This window comes from Trichophyton rubrum (assembly GCF_000151425.1).
Source record: "Trichophyton rubrum CBS 118892 genomic scaffold supercont2.4, whole genome shotgun sequence".
NCBI lineage: Eukaryota > Fungi > Ascomycota > Eurotiomycetes > Onygenales > Arthrodermataceae > Trichophyton > Trichophyton rubrum.
Window position 1 is genome coordinate 156107 of NW_003456425.1, and position 18432 is coordinate 174538.

General features: G+C 47.0%; 8 protein-coding genes across 9 annotated transcripts; 4 read left to right on the forward strand and 4 right to left on the reverse strand.

Annotated features, from left to right (window-relative positions):
- Positions 1-1358: 1358 nt before the first annotated feature.
- Positions 1359-3449, forward strand: TERG_03917 (uncharacterized protein; the record flags this gene model as incomplete). The annotated part of the gene is made up of 6 exons (XM_003234817.1): positions 1359-1381; positions 1438-1537; positions 1611-1996; positions 2054-2227; positions 2288-2578; positions 2639-3449. 6 exons carry the CDS (start codon positions 1359-1361, stop codon positions 3447-3449), a joined length of 1785 nt encoding a protein of 594 aa, XP_003234865.1.
- An 817-nt stretch (positions 3450-4266) lies between these two features.
- TERG_03918 (uncharacterized protein) lies at positions 4267-5611 on the reverse strand (the record flags this gene model as incomplete). Its single annotated transcript, XM_003234818.2, has 2 exons — positions 4267-5403; positions 5462-5611. The coding sequence occupies 2 exons, from the start codon at positions 5609-5611 to the stop codon at positions 4267-4269; spliced, it is 1287 nt and encodes a 428-aa protein (XP_003234866.2).
- A 1279-nt stretch (positions 5612-6890) lies between these two features.
- Positions 6891-8701, forward strand: TERG_03919 (uncharacterized protein; the record flags this gene model as incomplete). The annotated part of the gene is made up of 4 exons (XM_003234819.1): positions 6891-6924; positions 6988-7109; positions 7163-7696; positions 7763-8701. 4 exons carry the CDS (start codon positions 6891-6893, stop codon positions 8699-8701), a joined length of 1629 nt encoding a protein of 542 aa, XP_003234867.1.
- A 1340-nt stretch (positions 8702-10041) lies between these two features.
- On the reverse strand, positions 10042-10372 carry TERG_08798 (uncharacterized protein; the record flags this gene model as incomplete). The annotated part of the gene is made up of 2 exons (XM_003234820.1): positions 10042-10195; positions 10275-10372. The coding sequence occupies 2 exons, from the start codon at positions 10370-10372 to the stop codon at positions 10042-10044; spliced, it is 252 nt and encodes an 83-aa protein (XP_003234868.1).
- A 524-nt stretch (positions 10373-10896) lies between these two features.
- On the reverse strand, positions 10897-11864 carry TERG_03920 (uncharacterized protein; the record flags this gene model as incomplete). Its single annotated transcript, XM_047748183.1, has 4 exons — positions 10897-11015; positions 11067-11238; positions 11293-11596; positions 11689-11864. 4 exons carry the CDS (start codon positions 11862-11864, stop codon positions 10897-10899), a joined length of 771 nt encoding a protein of 256 aa, XP_047604159.1.
- Positions 11865-12250: 386 nt separating this feature from the next.
- On the forward strand, positions 12251-12991 carry TERG_03921 (uncharacterized protein; the record flags this gene model as incomplete). The annotated part of the gene is made up of 2 exons (XM_003234822.1): positions 12251-12879; positions 12940-12991. 2 exons carry the CDS (start codon positions 12251-12253, stop codon positions 12989-12991), a joined length of 681 nt encoding a protein of 226 aa, XP_003234870.1.
- Positions 12992-14513: 1522 nt separating this feature from the next.
- On the reverse strand, positions 14514-15478 carry TERG_03922 (uncharacterized protein; the record flags this gene model as incomplete). Of its 2 annotated transcripts, XM_003234823.1 has the most annotated exons (2): positions 14514-14869; positions 14929-15478. In XM_003234823.1, 2 exons carry the CDS (start codon positions 15476-15478, stop codon positions 14514-14516), a joined length of 906 nt encoding a protein of 301 aa, XP_003234871.1. The 2 variants fall into 2 exon arrangements, with proteins under 2 accessions (XP_003234871.1, XP_047606119.1); XM_047749678.1 differs by having other exon boundaries at positions 14699-15478.
- Positions 15479-17007: 1529 nt separating this feature from the next.
- On the forward strand, positions 17008-18411 carry TERG_08799 (uncharacterized protein). The gene has a single exon (XM_047749010.1). The coding sequence runs from the start codon at positions 17683-17685 to the stop codon at positions 17983-17985; it is 303 nt and encodes a 100-aa protein (XP_047604160.1). The 5' UTR covers positions 17008-17682; the 3' UTR covers positions 17986-18411.
- The last annotated feature ends 21 nt before the right edge of the window (positions 18412-18432 follow it).

The window sequence follows — 18432 nt, forward strand, 5'->3', positions numbered from 1 at the left end:
ATACATTCTCGCAGATTACATTACACTCAAAAGCACCTTCCAAGATTCTCCAGGGCTGGAACAGATCACTTAACACAAGCCTAGACAGGTTTTACAAACTATTTCCTTGAGTACTACCCAAGCATGGCCATGCCGGAGACCGTGAGAATAGTGCGGGGAACGGGACCGTGAGTGAATTGATCGCGTAATTCACCGCGGATTAAAAGCCATTCGTTACCCATACATACATATACCCTTGACAGTGCTATAAATAGTGACTTTATTAACTTGGGGTCGGCATCTAACCTAAGCTGCCGCATGGATTGAAAGTCAATCCCCAAAGAAACGAACCTAGTTCGCTGATGACACATACATCTATATACTTGGAGTTTACACTGCGGCAGTCCAGATGACAGACCACCAAATGACACCAGGCTGTCATTCAATTCTGGGGTACAAATCTCGGTGTACTGCAAAAAGTTCGAGTAGATCAACTCGCAGATATAGGGCATTTTCTGTGGGCCTGTAAAATGAAGGCACCGGTATATATCAATTGCAAGACAAGTTACTCCAGGGCCAGGGGTGATTCTAGACAACCATTGTACCAGGATGTGTTTTCAGAAGGGCCGGCATTACCATAGCCGAACGCAAGCCTCGTCACTCACCCAATTCTGCAAATACCAGAGCGGAACCGGCATATATACCAATATACAACCTCTTGGGCAACGAGCTAGAGGAGTCGCAAGAATATTTCTATGGAACCCTTAACAATTGTGGATCAGCGAGTCAAATCACAAAGGAGAAGGTTGATCTTGTCTCTCGCGCGTGACGCATTTTGACCTCATAGCAAGAGATGAAGTTGATGTAACTGTCATTGCTGTATGCATTCTCTGTCAAGTGTGGTCCAGAGATTATTGGCCGGAGCTTTGATAGTGACGTATCTCTGCGCATAGAATATCAGCCTTACAGGATGTCTCTCGAAAATAGATACCCACCACCGCAATTTGATGACGTGCATAGTCGGCTCAGCGGGTAATCGAGGGTTTCCCGAAGCTAGACTTACAAAATGCGATACCCAATACTAGTTAACTAATCCAGGCAGGGAACTAGTGGATGAGTGGAAGGCTACTTTCAGCACCGGGGATCCGCACTTTGACCCTAACTGTCATGTCGTTCGGCCTTGCTAACACTCCAGCCAAGTTAGTTACACACTCTGACAATTGCACCATGGGTTTCCTGGCTTCCAGACTCGGTAGTCGAAATATGTATAATATGCCCTCCATATCTGCCACTATCTCAGTGCCAGTTATGGTTGAGCTCAACTTTTAACAATTTGGACTGTGGTGATTTTGCCAGAACACTCAGAGTGAAGCGCAGCAATGGGGCTCGACTATTTGATGGTGTAAGTGTTTTTATCGAAATAGATATGCAAATGCATTTTGAATAACGATTTTATAGCCATGTAAAATACAACATTCCTCCAGCTCTGTTATTGACAATTCTCTATAAACCTTTCTTCACCCGCCTGGAGGTTTATAAAATTGTGTTTCTATGTACGGTAGGCTACACTTGACCTTTTTCCGAGGCAATGATTTACTACACTAATTAGTTAACTGACGATGTCCATATAGATTGCTGTCATTTGGACAACTCCATGGGATTCGTACTTGATTCGAACTCGAATATGGTCGTATCCTGCGGATTCAGTTATCGGCTACACCATTTTTCGAATCCCCCTTGAGGAAGCCTTCTTTTTTATTATTCAAACTTACAATACCAGCCTTATATATATCCTTTTCAACAAGCGATTGATCCTTCTGCCCTACCTATCTGGACCGATCAAGCCTTTGACCCAGGGATTATTCGGTACTGTAGCTCTTCGGACATGGAGGGACCTAGGTATTTTGTTCATCACTGGGATCTCAGTTCTGGGTATTTTATGTATCCGCACTGGCGGCGAATACATGTATCTCGGATTGATTCTCTCTTGGATTTCTCCAATACTGCTCGTGCAATGGTGGGTAACTAAGATACAACCCCAACAGTTATTACAAGACCTTTACTAAGTATATAGGCCCCTTATGTATCGCTTCCTACTTGGACTCCCTTCTGCCAGCCTTTGGATTCCAATTGTTCTACCAACTCTTTACCTTTGGATAGTTGACACTCTCGCTTTGAGAAGAGGAACTTGGGTAATAGAAAGTGGAACGAAAGTTGATATCCAGCTCTGGGACGGGCTTGATCTAGAGTGAGCCGCCAGTTATCTAGCCCAGCCAGAATTCTAGCTGAAAGCTAACAACTGATCTAGGGAAGCATTATTTTTTCTAGTAACAAACGTTATGATCGTTCTAGGTATTGCAGGAATGGACAATGCAATTGCGCTGTTCGAGTACAAAGCCTTCGTATCCACTGCTGTTGGCGAAACGCCCTGCATATCTCGGCTCCTTACTCTTTTCTTCATGAGAAGCCACCATCATTGTGACACGAATGTTCTCCAGGAGATGTTGGAAGCTGTCACCCTTCTGAAGCAAAAAAGCCAGAGCATGTATTTGGGAAGTGCGATTTTTGAAGGGCAGATCCGGTTAGACCTTATCGCATTGTAAGTATACTCCCTTAACGAATATATTCAGATAGCATGTTTTAACAACATATATACCAGGTACTCTTTCTGCCGCAAAACTGATGATCTAATCGATGATGCACCCAATCGTGAGACTGCACAATATTGGATTAAGCAGTGTGAAAAGGCTTTGGAATTGAGATTCAAACTAAAGGGAGCTGCACTGGACAACAAGGAGGCCTACCAACAACTGACGAAATCAATTCCACAACCGCTGCATGCTGCAGTCCATTTGTTACCGGCATCTCGGCTTCCAAAGGGGCCACTTTCCGACCTCCTTAAAGGCTTTGAGATTGATATGAAGTTTGATTCCGAGAGAGGTATATTCCCTATTGCTACAGAACATGACCTTGAAGTGTACGCATACCATGTTGCAGGAACCATAGCCACCCTCCTCCTGGAGCTGGTTTTCCGTCACTATCCAGTGTCTATCAGCGATTCTGATCGTTTACGAGTGGTATCAGCTGGTGAGGGCATGGGCAGAGCATTACAGTACACTAATATCGCCCGGGATATTGTTCGTGATGCTGAGATTGGCCGCGTTTATATTCCGAGCCTATGGCTAGCAGAGCAAGGCCTGACTCCCTCTATGGTGATTAATCAGCCTAGAGACCCTAAGCTGATACCGTTGAGGAGAAGATTACTCGACAAGGCTGAGAAATGCTACCGGGATACGCGGGAAGCAATTTCGGAACTCCCAGCAAATGTCCGAGGCCCCGTGCGAGCGACAGTTACGGTTTATATGGACATTGGTCAAGTTATTCGCGAAAATGAAAGGAAGTTTTGGAATGGTAAGTTGAAGATTTCGCGTTGGAGGCTGTTCAAAGGTGCTTGGTTGGCAATGTCATGATGGTGGTACCATTTCAGGCCATTCAACCATGGAATTACCTGATAACTAACTTACCGAGGTACTTTAACTTATATATCGGGTCATATTTGGCTCCCAATAAATGATTGAGTTAAGTTTTGATTTACTAAAGGAGGAAAGTCTTCCAGTATGTGCGATAATGTGTCACTATTGCCTGATAGATGCATAATTGTAACTAGTTAGGTAACAACTGAACCAGTATTATACTATTATAAGCAGAATCCACTTTTAACCCAATCTTATGTAGACCTCAGTTACTTCACCTTATTCCGGGATTAATATTCTTGTTATTATTACAAGCCAGATTGCGTTCGCTACGCTCGCTGTAGAGAAAAAGAAATACTCACAAATTAGTTATTCATTCGGTATCAATTAGGTATTTCTATTAGCTAAGAATATATACTTCAATCGCCTATTCAACTAATCAATACTACATATCCCTTATGCTTCGCAACTAGGTGGTATTGATTGGTTATCTAGACGGGCCAGTCAACTTTTTCCAATTAAATTTATGGTTAGTTACATTTTTACGTAGTAAATATTGTGGAATAATGATTTTACAGGTCACGTGAATGTAAAAATTTACGAACATATTATATTCAGAGAGACAGAGAAGAGAAGAGATATCCATATTACTTGAACGTTTCTTGTTTTCCAATAAAAGTGTACACCAGTTTGAAACTAAGGCTAGCGGGAGGCTGGAGCATTAACTACATACGTAAGACCAAAGTCAAGTAGAAAACTAGACCCCTTCACATAGCTGACTATCAGTAACGACCAAATAATAACACAACATTCCTCAACCGCTTCGGCAAGTCTCGACTGCCCGCTGATTGCAAACGTCCTCCTCTGAAAACCACCATCCATGTAGTCCATAGGGTACCCTTTGAGGAAGATAAATGCGCGTTACCATACGCATAGTCTTAGCATCAATCATCCACAGTTCACTTTGACTCCCCACTGGGGCAAATCCGTCTTCATCAAGCTGGGATTCATCAAACACAAAGGTCAGAAGCCACCCGTCATCCTCCGACACCCCGTTAGTGCGAGGAACAAAGCAGCACTCTTGTAGGTACCATCCGGGGGGTGTCTGAAATATTTTGATGTGATCGTCTGGATCATTTGAAGCCAAAATCTCCTGAACGGATCGGCTATCCACTGAGCCTGTCACCGACCGTGGGGGGCTTCTAAGGCCCTCGCTGATCAATGCCTTTACATCCAGTTTTGCAAGGCAGTCAATTTTAGCGGCGCCCCCAAGTGCCGTGGAGAATGTTCCCTTCGACATTGTACAGCCGTAGACATATTGTGTAGCTGACATGGCGAGGTGTTGGGGGACGTGAGGAAGCTCGAAAGAGATTACAGAGAGAGCCCACTGGTGAGATATGATATTCTCTTTCTGAGACAGGTCAAACTGAAAGTAATAAAGGCGACATTCGTCTTCGATGTTCCGTAGATTGGGTGGAGGTCGAATGTTTCCCGTACTGAAAACGATGGCAGCGCTTGTCATTCGGCATGCAAGCAGATTCACAGTTGTCCCCTTATCAGTAATGCTGTCATCCCAGGAATTGACGGTATGAAGAATGCAGCATGGTTCGGTTTCAAACCAGCGTACCTGGTCTGGTTTACGCCTGGGGAAAATTCCAAAACGAGTGCGTCCGTAAAAGTCATATTCAATAACCGGTTTGTTGTAAGCCAGGTTCAGTGGATCTAGAGAAAGAGGAAGATCGATAATGATGGTATGCTGGCGTGATACACCAAAATCATGCATCATCTTGGCTGACTTGACTCCTGGGACGGGAAGGTTGAAGAGGGGCTCTGACTGCTCCAAGGAAGCCCTCTGGGCTCGTAAATCGGGTACAACGGAGTAATGCACAAATGGCTGGACAAACGTTGAATGATAGACAATCAACTCGCGAGAGATGGGATCTACCTTGGGCTATATCCAGTCAGTTGAATGGTTACTTATACAGAGAAGGTCAGCCCAGTACACTCACATGTCCGGTCGTCCACTTTTTTAGAAATCCCCTGAAGCCAGGGCCTCCGAACCCAGTCAAAGACGGAGATGTTGAATCTTCTGGCTCTCCCTCCGCCCTCAGGCCATTAAACCAACCCACTGTATCGAGCTCTGGTAGCGTTACTCTCATTGGCGGTCCGCTCTCGCAAGTGGCCAATGCACGCCCGCTATGATAAACGATGCCGGTATTGGCCACACTGATTTTCTTAATCGACCATTTTGAGCCATTTAAATATGACCAAAGGACAAGAAGAATGGCTCGACAAATGGCATAAGCTATCTTAAATATCGATGAGCTTGGGTTGATCAACGTTGTGACACTAGGAAGTATGGGCACGCGCAGATTAGGATTTGCTCGGGAAGCAAGGAAAATGTCCGTCAAAACGTAATTATTGACGAATTCCGGCTGAGCCGTCTTGCCCTTGATCTTTCTAAAGAAGACACCGCTGAGCATCCCATCACCGTCAAACCAGTGGACATCCCTCCCATAATCATGGTTCATCGATGGGTTCCCCCCATTGCGAACGTACTGTCCGCCATTGAACTCTTCTGGAATATCACCGGTATAATGACAAGGTGTAGGTGGGCAAGTATTGTGCATCGGCGCAAAATTGCCATGCATGTACCTGATAACTATCTGGTAAACAAGGGCTACTAGATAATAGAGGGAGTGGAGGGAGGGGGTTCTGATCCCACGTACATAGGTATGCTGGGAGCCTTCGCTCCTGAGGCATTATTCTTCTTGTTATCCATTTGGTGTGGGTAGTCTGGCGCGGATAGGCCTGAAGCACATTTCCTCGGGCAGGCCAGACGCAGAGGCTGACATATATCCCTAGAGACTGCCTTCTGGCTATGGTAGTGAACCGCGGATCCAAATTCTTGATTTCCCTTTGCCATAACGTAAACTAATTCTTGATTGCCTCCGGCTCCGCTGACTTGTTGCACTTCCGTCTGCCACCATCACCCTTGATTCCATCCTGGTCTGCTCCCGGAGTAGGTTCGACGGCTCAAGGGCCCTTCAGTCTGACAAAGCGCCACAAGAAAAAGAAAGCCGTTCATCAATTGCCCCTGCTGTGGCTACACACGCCTTAGCAAGCCAAAGATTACTGAAATAGCCTTTTTTGGTAACCTGTTTGTCAGCCCACCTCGCGAACTGGTGCTGTCAAGGCGCTCTTTAGATGGGGAAAGGAAAAAAGGACCACCATGTCCAGTGGGGATGCGGGTGGTGGGTGTGGCCAGGCGCTAATACCCTCCTGGTTATCCGGCTGCCATGGGTCGACATCTGCAATTTTTGCCTAGCAGGAAAAGCAAGGTGCAAGGTCAGGCAACTATTTAGAGCCCGGATGGTACGGAATGGCAGTTGGGGAGATTGGCTTCCTAAACGTATGACCAGAGTATTCAGAGTGACCATGGAAATGAAGAAACGAACTGCGATTATCGTTGGTAAGTAAGGCATCAGATATTCTCTGGGACATTCAACGTATTCACTGACACTCCAACTACCAGGGGCTGGTGCCGGTGGGGTGGCTACGGCTGCTCGTCTGGCAAAAGAAGGCTTCAATGTGACTGTGGTAGAGAAGAACGGATTTATTGGCGGTCGATGCTCGCTAATCCAGGAGAATGGCTATGTACGTTGCTGCCTCGAAGATACCTGAATAGAAGAACTGACAAAAGCTACCAGAGATTTGATCAAGGACCGTCTCTCCTTTTGCTCCCGAGGCTCTTTGTGGATACCTTCAAAGATCTCGGTACTTCAATGCAGGATGAAGGTATTCAATTGCTCAAGTGCGAGCCCAACTATCGGATCTGGTTCGGGGACCATGACCGAGTTGACATGTCAACGGATTTGGCCAAAATGAAAGCGGAAATAGAGAGCTATGAAGGTGACGCAGGGTTTGATCAGTACTTGTCGTACATGAAAGAGTCTGGGCAGCACCACGACCTATCCATGGCCTATGTTATGAGGAAAAACTTCACAAGCCTCCTCAGCATGCTTCGGGCTGAGTTCCTGTTCTCTACCCTGCCACTGCATCCATTCGAGAGCATATACAGCCGGGCGAGCAGATATTTCGCTTCGGAGAAGATGAGACGAGTTTTCACTTTTGCAAGCATGTATCTTGGCATGAGCCCCTTCGATGCCCCGGCCACATATTCGTTGCTCCAGTACTCCGAAATTGCTGATGGTATCTGGTATCCAGCTGGTGGGTTCCAAGTAGTAAGCCGCCCAAATTTCTCATTCCTATATTCCCTACACTCACTTCCTAACTAATAACGCGAAAAGGTCCTCGAGGCGTTGGCGAATATCGGGAAGCGCTCGGGAGTGAAGTACCTCCTCAACGAGCCTGTCTCATCAATCCAACTTTCCAAAGACGGGTACACAGCAGTTGGAGTGAAACTAGCGTCCGGCAAGACTTTGACTGCAGATACGGTTATTGTCAATGCTGATCTCGCCTATGCCTATAACGAGCTCCTGCCCATCTCTCCTCTGGCTCACGACTTGAAAACGCGACCTTCGTCATGCAGCACTATTTCGTTCTTTTGGTCCTTTGATCGCGTCATTCCAGAACTGCAGCCGCATAACATCTTTTTGGCAGACGAGTACCGGGAAAGCTTTGACTCGATTTTCAACGACCACACGATACCGGCTGATCCATCGTTTTACGTGAATGTTCCCAGTCGTATTGATCCAAGTGCAGCACCAGAGGGCAAGGACGCTGCAGTGGCACTTGTCCCAGTGGGTCATTTGGTCGACAACGGCGCCTGGGCTGACGATATGGATTCTGTCGTATCTAAAACCCGAGAGAGAGTCATTAGCACTATCGAATCTCGCACGGGTGTTCGAGGCCTGCGTGATTGTATCATCTCAGAGCAAGTCAATACACCATTCACCTGGAAGGAGAAGTTCAATCTCCACCAGGGGGCCATCCTGGGGCTTTCTCACTCTTTCTTCAATGTACTGAGCTTCCGCCCGAAGACCAAACACGACACCATCAAGGGACTTTACTTCGTTGGTGCCAGTACACACCCCGGTACTGGGGTCCCGGTTTGTTTGGCGGGAAGTAAGATTGTCTGTGAGCAGATACTCGAGGATGTTGGTACCAGGAAGCCAGGGCTCCAAATGATCGGCGGATGGATAACATGTGGGAGGTTTGTTATGTTGGCGCTTTTCATTTTTGTTTGGGCTCTCTCTTTCCGCTTAAGAAGCTCTAGTTCAGCATAGAGTATCTACAAGCAGCTTCAACTAGTCAAGCAACCACGAAAGCGCCTATATCTGTGTTCAGCGATACAGACACAAGCGGGCGTTTGGCCTGACGTTGAATTTAGGTTACTTTGGCTCATTACGTAACTAGTCAATTGACCAATAATACTTCAAAAATATCAGCTAATTACCCGTCCAATAGAAATCAGGCCTTTTAACCAATCAACTCGTGAGTTATAGAGTTAGTCGATATGCATTAAAAATTAAAAAAGTATAACAAATAAACATCAACGACGATCATCCTTAACTACCTCAAGACGACAAGAGAAAGGAAAGATGCATCCACTGAAACGATAAGCTGGTGTGCTCACCTAATTATCAGATGTAGAGCGACAAGATACTATATCCAGTCGAAGTATGATTCATTAACTGTGATCGGTGTACTCGCCGCTTGGTAGCTTTGGCCAGTAGCTCGACAAGCTCCTGCTGCCCGAGCACTCGTACTGTCAGAGTGCTCAAGGACACGAAGTTATTGCATGCAATCACTCCGGATCTTACTCCTTGAGAAGACTACCAATGCAATGGCTAAACTGAAGAAGAAATACAACTACTTGAGGAGTTTGCCGCCCGGAGAGAAGTTGCCAGTGAATAACATTTACTGAATATAGTCAGATATTCGACTCGGCATGGCCTATAAGGAATATGACCGGCCCGAAGAGGCGTCACCATTGCTCAAAGGGGCTGTCACAATTCCTGACCGATAGTCTGAATAGTATGACAGTGTTAATGTGCATCCAGAAGATACCCATGACTCATTGCACTCATGTCGGTCTGGCGGATATAGGCCCATTTGTGCACAAGAGGGTGTAGTGAAATATTTAGGTAGCTACGCTCCTCTCTCTCTTGAATTAAAGCTAGGCTCTTGAGCAGATTTTGAGACTTTTTCAGGTGTCTCCAGGATGGCTCCCACGTACTTTCCACCATTGTATAAAAGGAGGCAGCGGCGAAGCATGCCATGATATAAGATTATCTATTGCTTTGATTCTTTCTCATATATCGCAGGGTATTCCCTGATAGAGCAGATCTTTCTGATATATCCTCCTGCTTGTAGGAGTGCAAGAGTATGGGAGTCGAGAGTAGCCACAATGTTCTTGCTGGCTTTTGTACTCCGCTCATGGACTCAGCTCGGTTGCTTTCAACAGAAGCCCTATGCAATCACTGCTCTCTAGACTTTCAAGTGCTAGGAATCCCACAGTACTTGATTGATCACAGTCATCGTTACGAGATATAAGAAGAAGGGAGCATCGCGATCCAGAGGGGAAATAACTAGTGTAATCCACATCGATCTTTGTCGGCATTATTCAATTTAGCAACCAGTCATCCTGTGCATTGGCCAGCAAAAGTTTTGTGCCGTTAATAGTCTTAGAAGCGGACCCAAGTGCACCTGCAATGGTATTGAACCCATCAGATGCTGTGCCATCATTGCATACATCAACCCAGAAGACGCCCGAGAACCTAAATATGATGGTGAGTTCTTATCTAACAAATGATAACGGTTTGGGTCAGCAGAGACGGGACAACCAAGTCTTCTCACATCTCTTGGATAACCTGGAGACAGACTTCACTTTTCCCAATCCCACCCATGCCAGTGATAGCAAATCGTCTTTGAACTTGAATATCTTCCCTTAACATTATGGCATTTTCTATCTAGTCTATAATCTCACGGCGGCCTGTAAAGAGCGTAATGCTAGCGCGTTCTACACAGCAAAATTTATTTCGAAGGCGCCCTTAAAAGTCCAGGTATAAGTGATTACCCATTACAGGGAGTGCCTTTGATATATCTGGAGCAGAAGGTACCTATTTTACTATTCCCTCTGGCCCTTCATTGTACTAATATCCTGCAGTTAGTATATATTTAGAAAATAGACATTCGGGTTTGCTCTCAGCCACTCGATATTCCAATTCTTTTCATTACAATCTATGATGATTGGTTAGAGCGCTAAGTTATGGACTAGAAAAAGTTCTCAAATACACACTCTCTTTCAGTTGCATATTCCAAACACAGTCCCGCACTAGATGCGATTGAGCCGTATGATCGACGTATTGGTCTATAACTGATTTGATAGTGCCTCACTAGTATATCCACCCAGACCAACACGCTGCAGCCCCTGTGCCACATTGAACCGGAAGTAGCGTTTGGCATCATAATGGCTTCTCTAAAAACCGATAAATTCCCTCCATTTGTTCTCTGTGGCGGTAGCAAGCTGTACAAGAGTATCCCCCAGAAACTTCAGAAGCCAATCTTCAAAAGGCCGTATTCCAGGGTATCCAATGCCTATTGAGATAAAACATTATACCAGTGGTACCAAATAGATAGTATCGTTACACCAGATCTTGGACGCTTCCGCTACTACATCGCTCACGGGGTTATTTGCTCCCAGGGTATCATCGGCAAAGGCACGGTCATCAATGGTGACTTGATTGAGGAACGTTGTCGCTGCCGAAGTTGCAAGAGCTGCTTGGCAGATAGTAGCCGAGACATTCGATTTGTCAATAAGCTTGTAACTCCGAAGTCAAGTGACACCCTTCGTTATGCAATCAACAGCACATACAAAGCTGATGTATGTTAGAGTAGAGCTTCCCATTGTATAGACGTTGTATGGAGTCACGTACACATGACATCCTTGCTTTTCACCATCATCAAGCAAATAATTCTCAGGTATCCCTTTCCTTGAAATTATCTCTTTGATTATCTTTTCAAGCTTGTCCGAATCGAATCGCGCCTGAATCTTGCCACTTATGTTCATAAGGGTGAAATGTTTCTTTTCGTTAAAGACTTTATTGAAAACTCTGCAATATATGTCGATGCATCCGCCCTCGCCCATTTCGAGCTGCCCAAGCATGATCACAGTAAGCCTAGGATATATGATCAGCTTTGAGTCTTCACAAAGAAACCAGACGTCTCACCCGCCGGTGCTGATTCCACCGATCAGGTCAACACCTCACACGGTTTCACTTTGTGCGAATCTCTCCTTCCAGTGTTCAGGCGATCCATGATTGCCTTCAGGATATACACCGACAATAGTCCTGGGACACCTCCACCGTCCAGTAATAGGAGACATAGGCCTTCGCGAACGAGCGCATTCGAAGATCCGCCATGGCTGATGGGATTTTGCGATACCATCATGAACTCCAAGCTCAATCGGTTTCCGTGCTAATAGTTGTTGCTGTCTAACTAAACCGACTTGAGGCCCTATTAATAACGCTAGGAGTTGGGTCCAAGCGGTGTGGAGGCGCTTAGGAAGTTCTTGATATTTGGAATTCAACAGCAAGCCGGCTCCAGCCTTGTTCAAAGCCGCCGGGGTTAGGCTAACCAGTTAGTTAGTTAGCTAATTAGTTGCCTTTGAAATTTCTTTATATACTGAATCAGCCACGCGACCAAATTCCATGGAAGTGTCAAGACAGTTGATTTGCAGACAATCTTATCCATCACGTCACAGATTCAGAATAGCCCGCATAAGTGTTGGCGCCAATTAGCAGACTTGGTACGCGCTTCTCCTGGCCAACACCATGAGCGTCACAAACACTCCCAAAGTTGTGATGCTCCGAGTTGGCGAACGAACATTTCACACAACTGCCGAGACCTTGACTGAGAGAAGCGACTACTTCAAGGCCTACTTCTCAGGGAAATGGACAATTCCAACCATGGAAGACGGGTCCATCTTTATCGACGCTGACGGCGAGGCGTTTGAACATGTCCTTCGGTATCTTCGACGAGGAGTCTTCCCACTGGCGTTTGATGCAGCAAAAGGGCACAACTATCACCTGTACACGAGTATCCTGGAGGAGGCAATATATTTCCAGTGTCACCATCTAGTTACTTGGCTCAAGGACCAATGTTATCACAAAAGTGTGACCTGGCATACCTCCATAAAGGAAGTTGAAGGGGAGACGATAGCCGTAACGGGAGATGGAAGTGCCAGGGCTATGTCTATCGTGCGAGCTGGTACTAAAGATATAAAAATATATATCTGTCCACGTGGAATATATGTGCACCGAGGAGAGCCATCGAAGTGCGGGCGTCAATGTCGCAATGCACAGGCTGGCGAAGAAATCGAGTATGATGTCGAACATATACCATTATGGCACATACTAAAAACAGAGCATAATTTCAACAGTGAGTGGATGACGGACGACGGGTAAGATAAGCTCCGTGGACCCCAGTTGTGTTCCAGATGAGACTAACAGTCCACATCAAGTGCGGCCTTCGTTAAATATGCGAACGAGAAGGAAATGCATGGGCTTCTTTGAACTCCCCATGGCAGATGCTGAAGATTCCTGTACACTATATTAGGATGGTTTGAGGCGCATGGATAATGAGGCACGACATTGGATTTGACCGCGAAACTCATCGAATAAAATAAATGAGGCGTATGCTGCAATAAGGATAACCGGAAAGATGGAATATGGTTTGGGATAAAAAGAGGTCGGAGTTTGACAAAAACACATAATTTTTTAGACACTACCAAAAGGGCATGACCTCACAAGCTTCCTAGTTCAAGAGATATTAGGTATTGAAATTGGGAATGAGCTGATCCTTAGACTTGTTCCCCTCTTAGGAGAACATACATAGATATCTTCTCATTGTAAAAATTCGCACCCTCGTGGTAAATGAAGGTTATGCCATGAAGTACCACCGTCAATTCACGGAGAAACAGCACCACTAAAGCTCCTCCTGAGTGGCCTAGTGTGAAACATCCCATTTACGCAGCAGGCGTTTCATTGCTTCATGTCGCTGGCGTATAGGTACACGGCCTTCGCACAGTACCACCAACCGATGTCATATTTCGTGCTGTCAACAAGTCGGCGCAGGACTTATTGGGAGCAATATAGAAAGAGCCATCCAGGTGCTAAAATTCAGGTAATATGAGGATTAACGGCCAGAACAGAGGGCAACGAGAGGGATGGAGATACGGACGTTGTTTGACTGTGATTTCGTGTTTTGAAGTTGATGAAGTCGAAGTTGAGAGGGACGAAGTTCGAGACTGCGTAACTAGTCAGCCACGTGCTCACAACGCGCAGCGACCTTATCGAAGGCCGTTGATAGCATAATTAATGTATAAGTACGAGGGATGAGAGGCGGGAGAAAGGGCTAGATGGATGGATAACATGTGCTATATACTGTAATTGACAGACAGGCTGAGATCCTCCTTGCATCACAACTGCCTCGCGAGGATGGATAGGAAACATTACTGAACATCCCCCTCCCAGAGTAGCCCCAAGCCAGCGACGCCTCCATGAGAAGGGAAAAAGGAGAAAGGAGAATTCATTAGAGAACGCAAAATAAAGTAGAGAAGTAAGGATGAAACATATGGACAAGGCCGGATAACCGTCATCTGCTCCGTCGTGCTCCGTATGTCCCATGCGGTTCCAACAAACTAATGGAACGTTTTTCCCCTCCCTTAACCCTTAGAATAGAACGAGCGAGCACCCCGTAGTAAAGCATTTATTCAGGCTGGCAGACAGGTAAACGAGGCATCCGCCCATTGCATTATTTTCGAGTCATGCGAAATTGGGCCTGGTGTGGCCGTGTGAAAAGAAATGGAAGAAATAAAGAGATATAATGAGCCATGTACGCCGAGTAAGAAAGAACACAAAAAGAAAACTAAAGTGATAAGAAGATAAACAGAGAAGTGAGACTGTGAGGTGTGACTACTGCCCATGACTTCGACTCCGTAAATGAAAGGAAAACGAAGACACAGAGCAAAGTGAGATACATGTAGAACTAATGAGAAAGAAGCAAAGAGGTATCATGAACGTCGTGGCAGTAAGTTTAGATATTGTGAGACTCGTCGACGGGAAGCTTGGTCAGGCTCTTTTCATCATCATAGTCGTCGAAGCTGAGACCAGCATCACGACAACGCTGGATCCATTTGGAAGCAATGTCGCTGCGGAGGTTGACTTCATTCTTGAGCTTGGCGTTCTGAGCGCTGATCTCGGTAATGGCCTGGTTTGTGGTCATGTTGGTAGTGTCGAACCGAGCGGCCATTTCCTTGGAATCTTCCTGTAGCTTGGCGATGTACTGGATGGCGCGCTGGAGGATCGAGCCCTTGGCTTTCTCGCAGCCAGGAACCATTTTGGCGATCTCATTGATACCTTCGTTGATGGTCTCACGGCGACGGCGCTCGACTGAATGCATGTTAGTAAGGATACATAAAGTGGAAAATGAGAGAATAATAAGAGCTCACCTTCTTTGTGGTTGTTCTTTCGAACCTGGTGCCACTCGGCAGATCCGACGGTTGGCTTGGGACTGATTTGCTGGGCAGCCTGAGCCTGAGCTTCTCGAGCAGCATAAACTGCAGCGGCGGTAGAGGTGTGGCTCTGGACGGGTCCCATGGAAACCTGGCCGACATCCTGGCCGAAGGAGAGGTTGTTTCCGAGGCCGTTGTTATCAAAGGACGGCTCGGGAGGCGGGTACTTGGACTCGGGCTGGTGAGCAGCGAGTGCCGCTTTAGCAGTCATAGCATTGTCATCAGAAACACCATTCTGGTTACCGACGGCCTGGAGCAGTTGCTGGTCGATGTGGCTCAAGTCAGTGGTGTTGCTAGGCATGCCATGAGCATCATAGCCGTAGTTATCAGTGGCCTGGATGTTGACATCGAAGTTATTTGGGCCCCCATGTGCAGAGCGAAGACGCTGGACATCACCAGTATCCATGACTTCTCGCTTGCGTTTGCCAGAGGAGATATTGGGATCGGTAGAGCTGTGCTCCATGGTGTTCATAGTAGGCTCTGACATCCTGCTATCTCACTTCTTTTTTTTTTTAAAAAAAAAAAAAAAAAAAAAAAAAAAAATTTCTGGAGAAAAGAGAAGATTCTAATCGCGTCAGGTCCATGTTAGTGAATATCATGATAGTCACAGCAATAAAATAGAAGATAGCAAGCTGTTTTCGTAATTAATATATTCATAGCAATCCCAATAAGGCACAGAAAGATAGGTGATAATAGCACTTGTCGCGTCAGGGAAGGAGTTTTGCCAGGCAAACCAACAGCCACAGCACACAGTGAGAGCAAGATAGGAGTAGATAAGATTATTATTTGAGCAAACAAGCGCACAGGAGGATAGAGAAACAGCTTGTAGGAGGATGATATCGCGCCGAGACGCGACTCTAGAGCAAAGAATAACAAGACAAGCACAGTACAGAGCGGGGTTTTTAAGGCGATGTTTGTGCAGAGCATGAGAGTGAGAGAAACGCGAGGGAAAAAAAGCCAGCAGCAAGAAGGGAAAGAGACAGAAGACGCAGACAGATCCAAGCAGCCAGAGCTGTTTGTGCAGCTCGCGATAGCCCAAAGATAAAGCAGAGAAAGACGGAGTAGATGCTGATGATGAAATGGCCTTGCATACCTTGATGATCTATCAGGTGACGAGAAGTCACCTGCTCGAGGGCTTGCGATATATAGATCGCGACGAGTGCCGGGAGCAGCAAGGAGACGGGAGGCCGAAGAGACAGACCTGATAGATGTCTGGAAAGACGCAGCGAGATGCTGAGCAGAGGCCGGCGACGGTGTTGAGACAGCGAGAAGCTGGAAAGGCGATGCTGAATTGCAGTTATAGCGAGCGAGCGAGAAGAAGCGGACGAAGAGAGTGAGAGAGAGAGAGAGCGAAGGGAAAACTCACGTGGCGAGGCTAGGGCAAGCTGCACACGCCACTTGCGCAGTTTGATAGCAGGACAAGAACGGGACAGGCAGGACAGGACAGGACAAGAACACGACGGCGATGCTTGGTAGTGCTCGGAGCAGTTGATGCTGATGCTGGCGCCGGCGGTGGAGGATGACTCTGTGCATCTGCTGTCAGACTGAGGCCGCAGACTGTGATCCGGAGCAGCAATAGATGACAGTTCGCCGGTCGAGATGGTGATGGCGACGGTGACGGTGAAGGTGATGGTTAGCTAGTTATCTCTCGTCCCAGCCCTTTGCCTCCCATCTGCGGCGACCCTGCTGCCCGCCCCTTATTCCTCTCTGCCCCCTCCGGCCTCTCCTCGACCTCGCTGCCCTCGTCCCTCCGCCTGCGCTCGACTCGCCCTCTGGATCTCCCTCCGCCGGTCATGTGCTCGGGTCCCGTGCCTTGCTCGCCGCTGACGAATCAGGCTCCACGGCCAGGCTCTCGTTTCCTATTGGCTGGCCCACTGCTCGCCGGTGTCCCCATAGTGGTGTGCACGGGAGCTGGCTTCGACGGGCCATGAGTTTGTTATCACTCACACACACACACACACACTCACACACACCTCTACCAGGGATCAAGGACCATGGATCTTTGCCGACGAGCGCTGGATGCGTCGATAGGACAGAAGAGGGCTGCCCATCTGGCGCATGGTCCTCTTGCCGCAGAACCTTGCTCAGTTCTCGAAAGACTGAGCCTCCCGCCACTTAGTCAGGCATGCATCTCAACTGGAGAAAAAGCACAACTCGGGGAAATCAAGGTCCTCCCGTGGGCCAACCGGTTCGTTTGTTTGCTGTTTGTCAACCGCAAGCTTAGCTTGGACAGTTAAGAGGCTGCCCATCCATCTGTTCTCGGTTGCAACGGTCGCCATTTTATTATTATCTGTTCCGCGTTTCCTGCCTGCAGAATATCCAAAGGCTATTGATCCGCCCCAGATCTCCCCATGGATAATTAGTTACCTTTTTGCCCTTTTCTTGACCTTGCATGGATGGGGTACCGGGAAGATAAGAGAAGGATATCCTTATCATTCCCGTTCGGCATTCATTCAGGTGACTGGTCTGACCTGGTCCAGGAAGAAACTCAGGTTTATCAAATAGGAGGAAGGAGGGCAGCAGTGTTCATGGCCGCGTATTCGGACAGCCAAAAAAATCCCCGTCAACAGGCACGCAAAGGTGGTGAGACGAAGAGCTCTCTCACCCCATAGCCCTCGCATCACCTGCTCATGACAGGGTACCCACTGGTATGGTTGGTAGCGCGAGTTCACAGTCATCCTTACCCGGACGATGTTTGCTTTTTTTTTTTTCTTCTCATTAGTTGTCCCTCTTCCTTTCCCCAGAAAACGAGAGACGACTCAAAACCAGACCACAGCCCTAGTACAAACGGGAAAGGTGTGCATTCTGAAAGATAGACATTCTCTCTTGTTTGTCTGGCTAGCTCTTCCATTTGACCGGTCGAATAGCTGGCTAGGTGACCGGATAGGTGTTGTCATTCCCCCGTCACCGTACCACCAGCCGCCAACTAAACCGGTCGACTTGCCAGCAGCCTCTGACCACCGGCCACACTTAATACATGTGGTAGAAAGTTGACACCGGCTAACTAAAGTTGCTTTTTTCAGCCTGTCACTCTAGTTACTCTTGTACACGATTAATAAGCTCTCGGACAGCGAGCTGTAGTAGGAATAATAATAATAATAATAACGTCCGAGGCGAGAGCCAACTTACCTGCTGCTATCGTCTTCACCACCGGCGGCCTCATCTCAGGATCCGCCGTCTTTGCTGGTCAGGGTCCTTTGACTGGGCGTTCGTTCTTCTGCTCTCCACATCTCACCCACAATCAACTGGTTTATCCTGCATGAAGAAGAGCCTGAAAGATGGGCCTCCTTCAGATGTTCACAGAAGAGGAAGAAGAAGAAAAAGAGATGAAGTTGTTTTTTTTTTCTTTACGTGGGAGGTTGAAGCCCTAACTGGGACCATCACGCCTCAGTCACATGGGCTCACATGGGCTCAGGTGATATCAAAAACGGAGCAGACGAG

Bases quoted from the DNA above. Each gene is read 5' to 3' on its own strand.
- TERG_08799 (XM_047749010.1), top strand. From the start codon at position 17,683: ATGTTTGCTTTTTTTTTTTTCTTCTCATTAGTTGTCCCTCTTCCTTTC.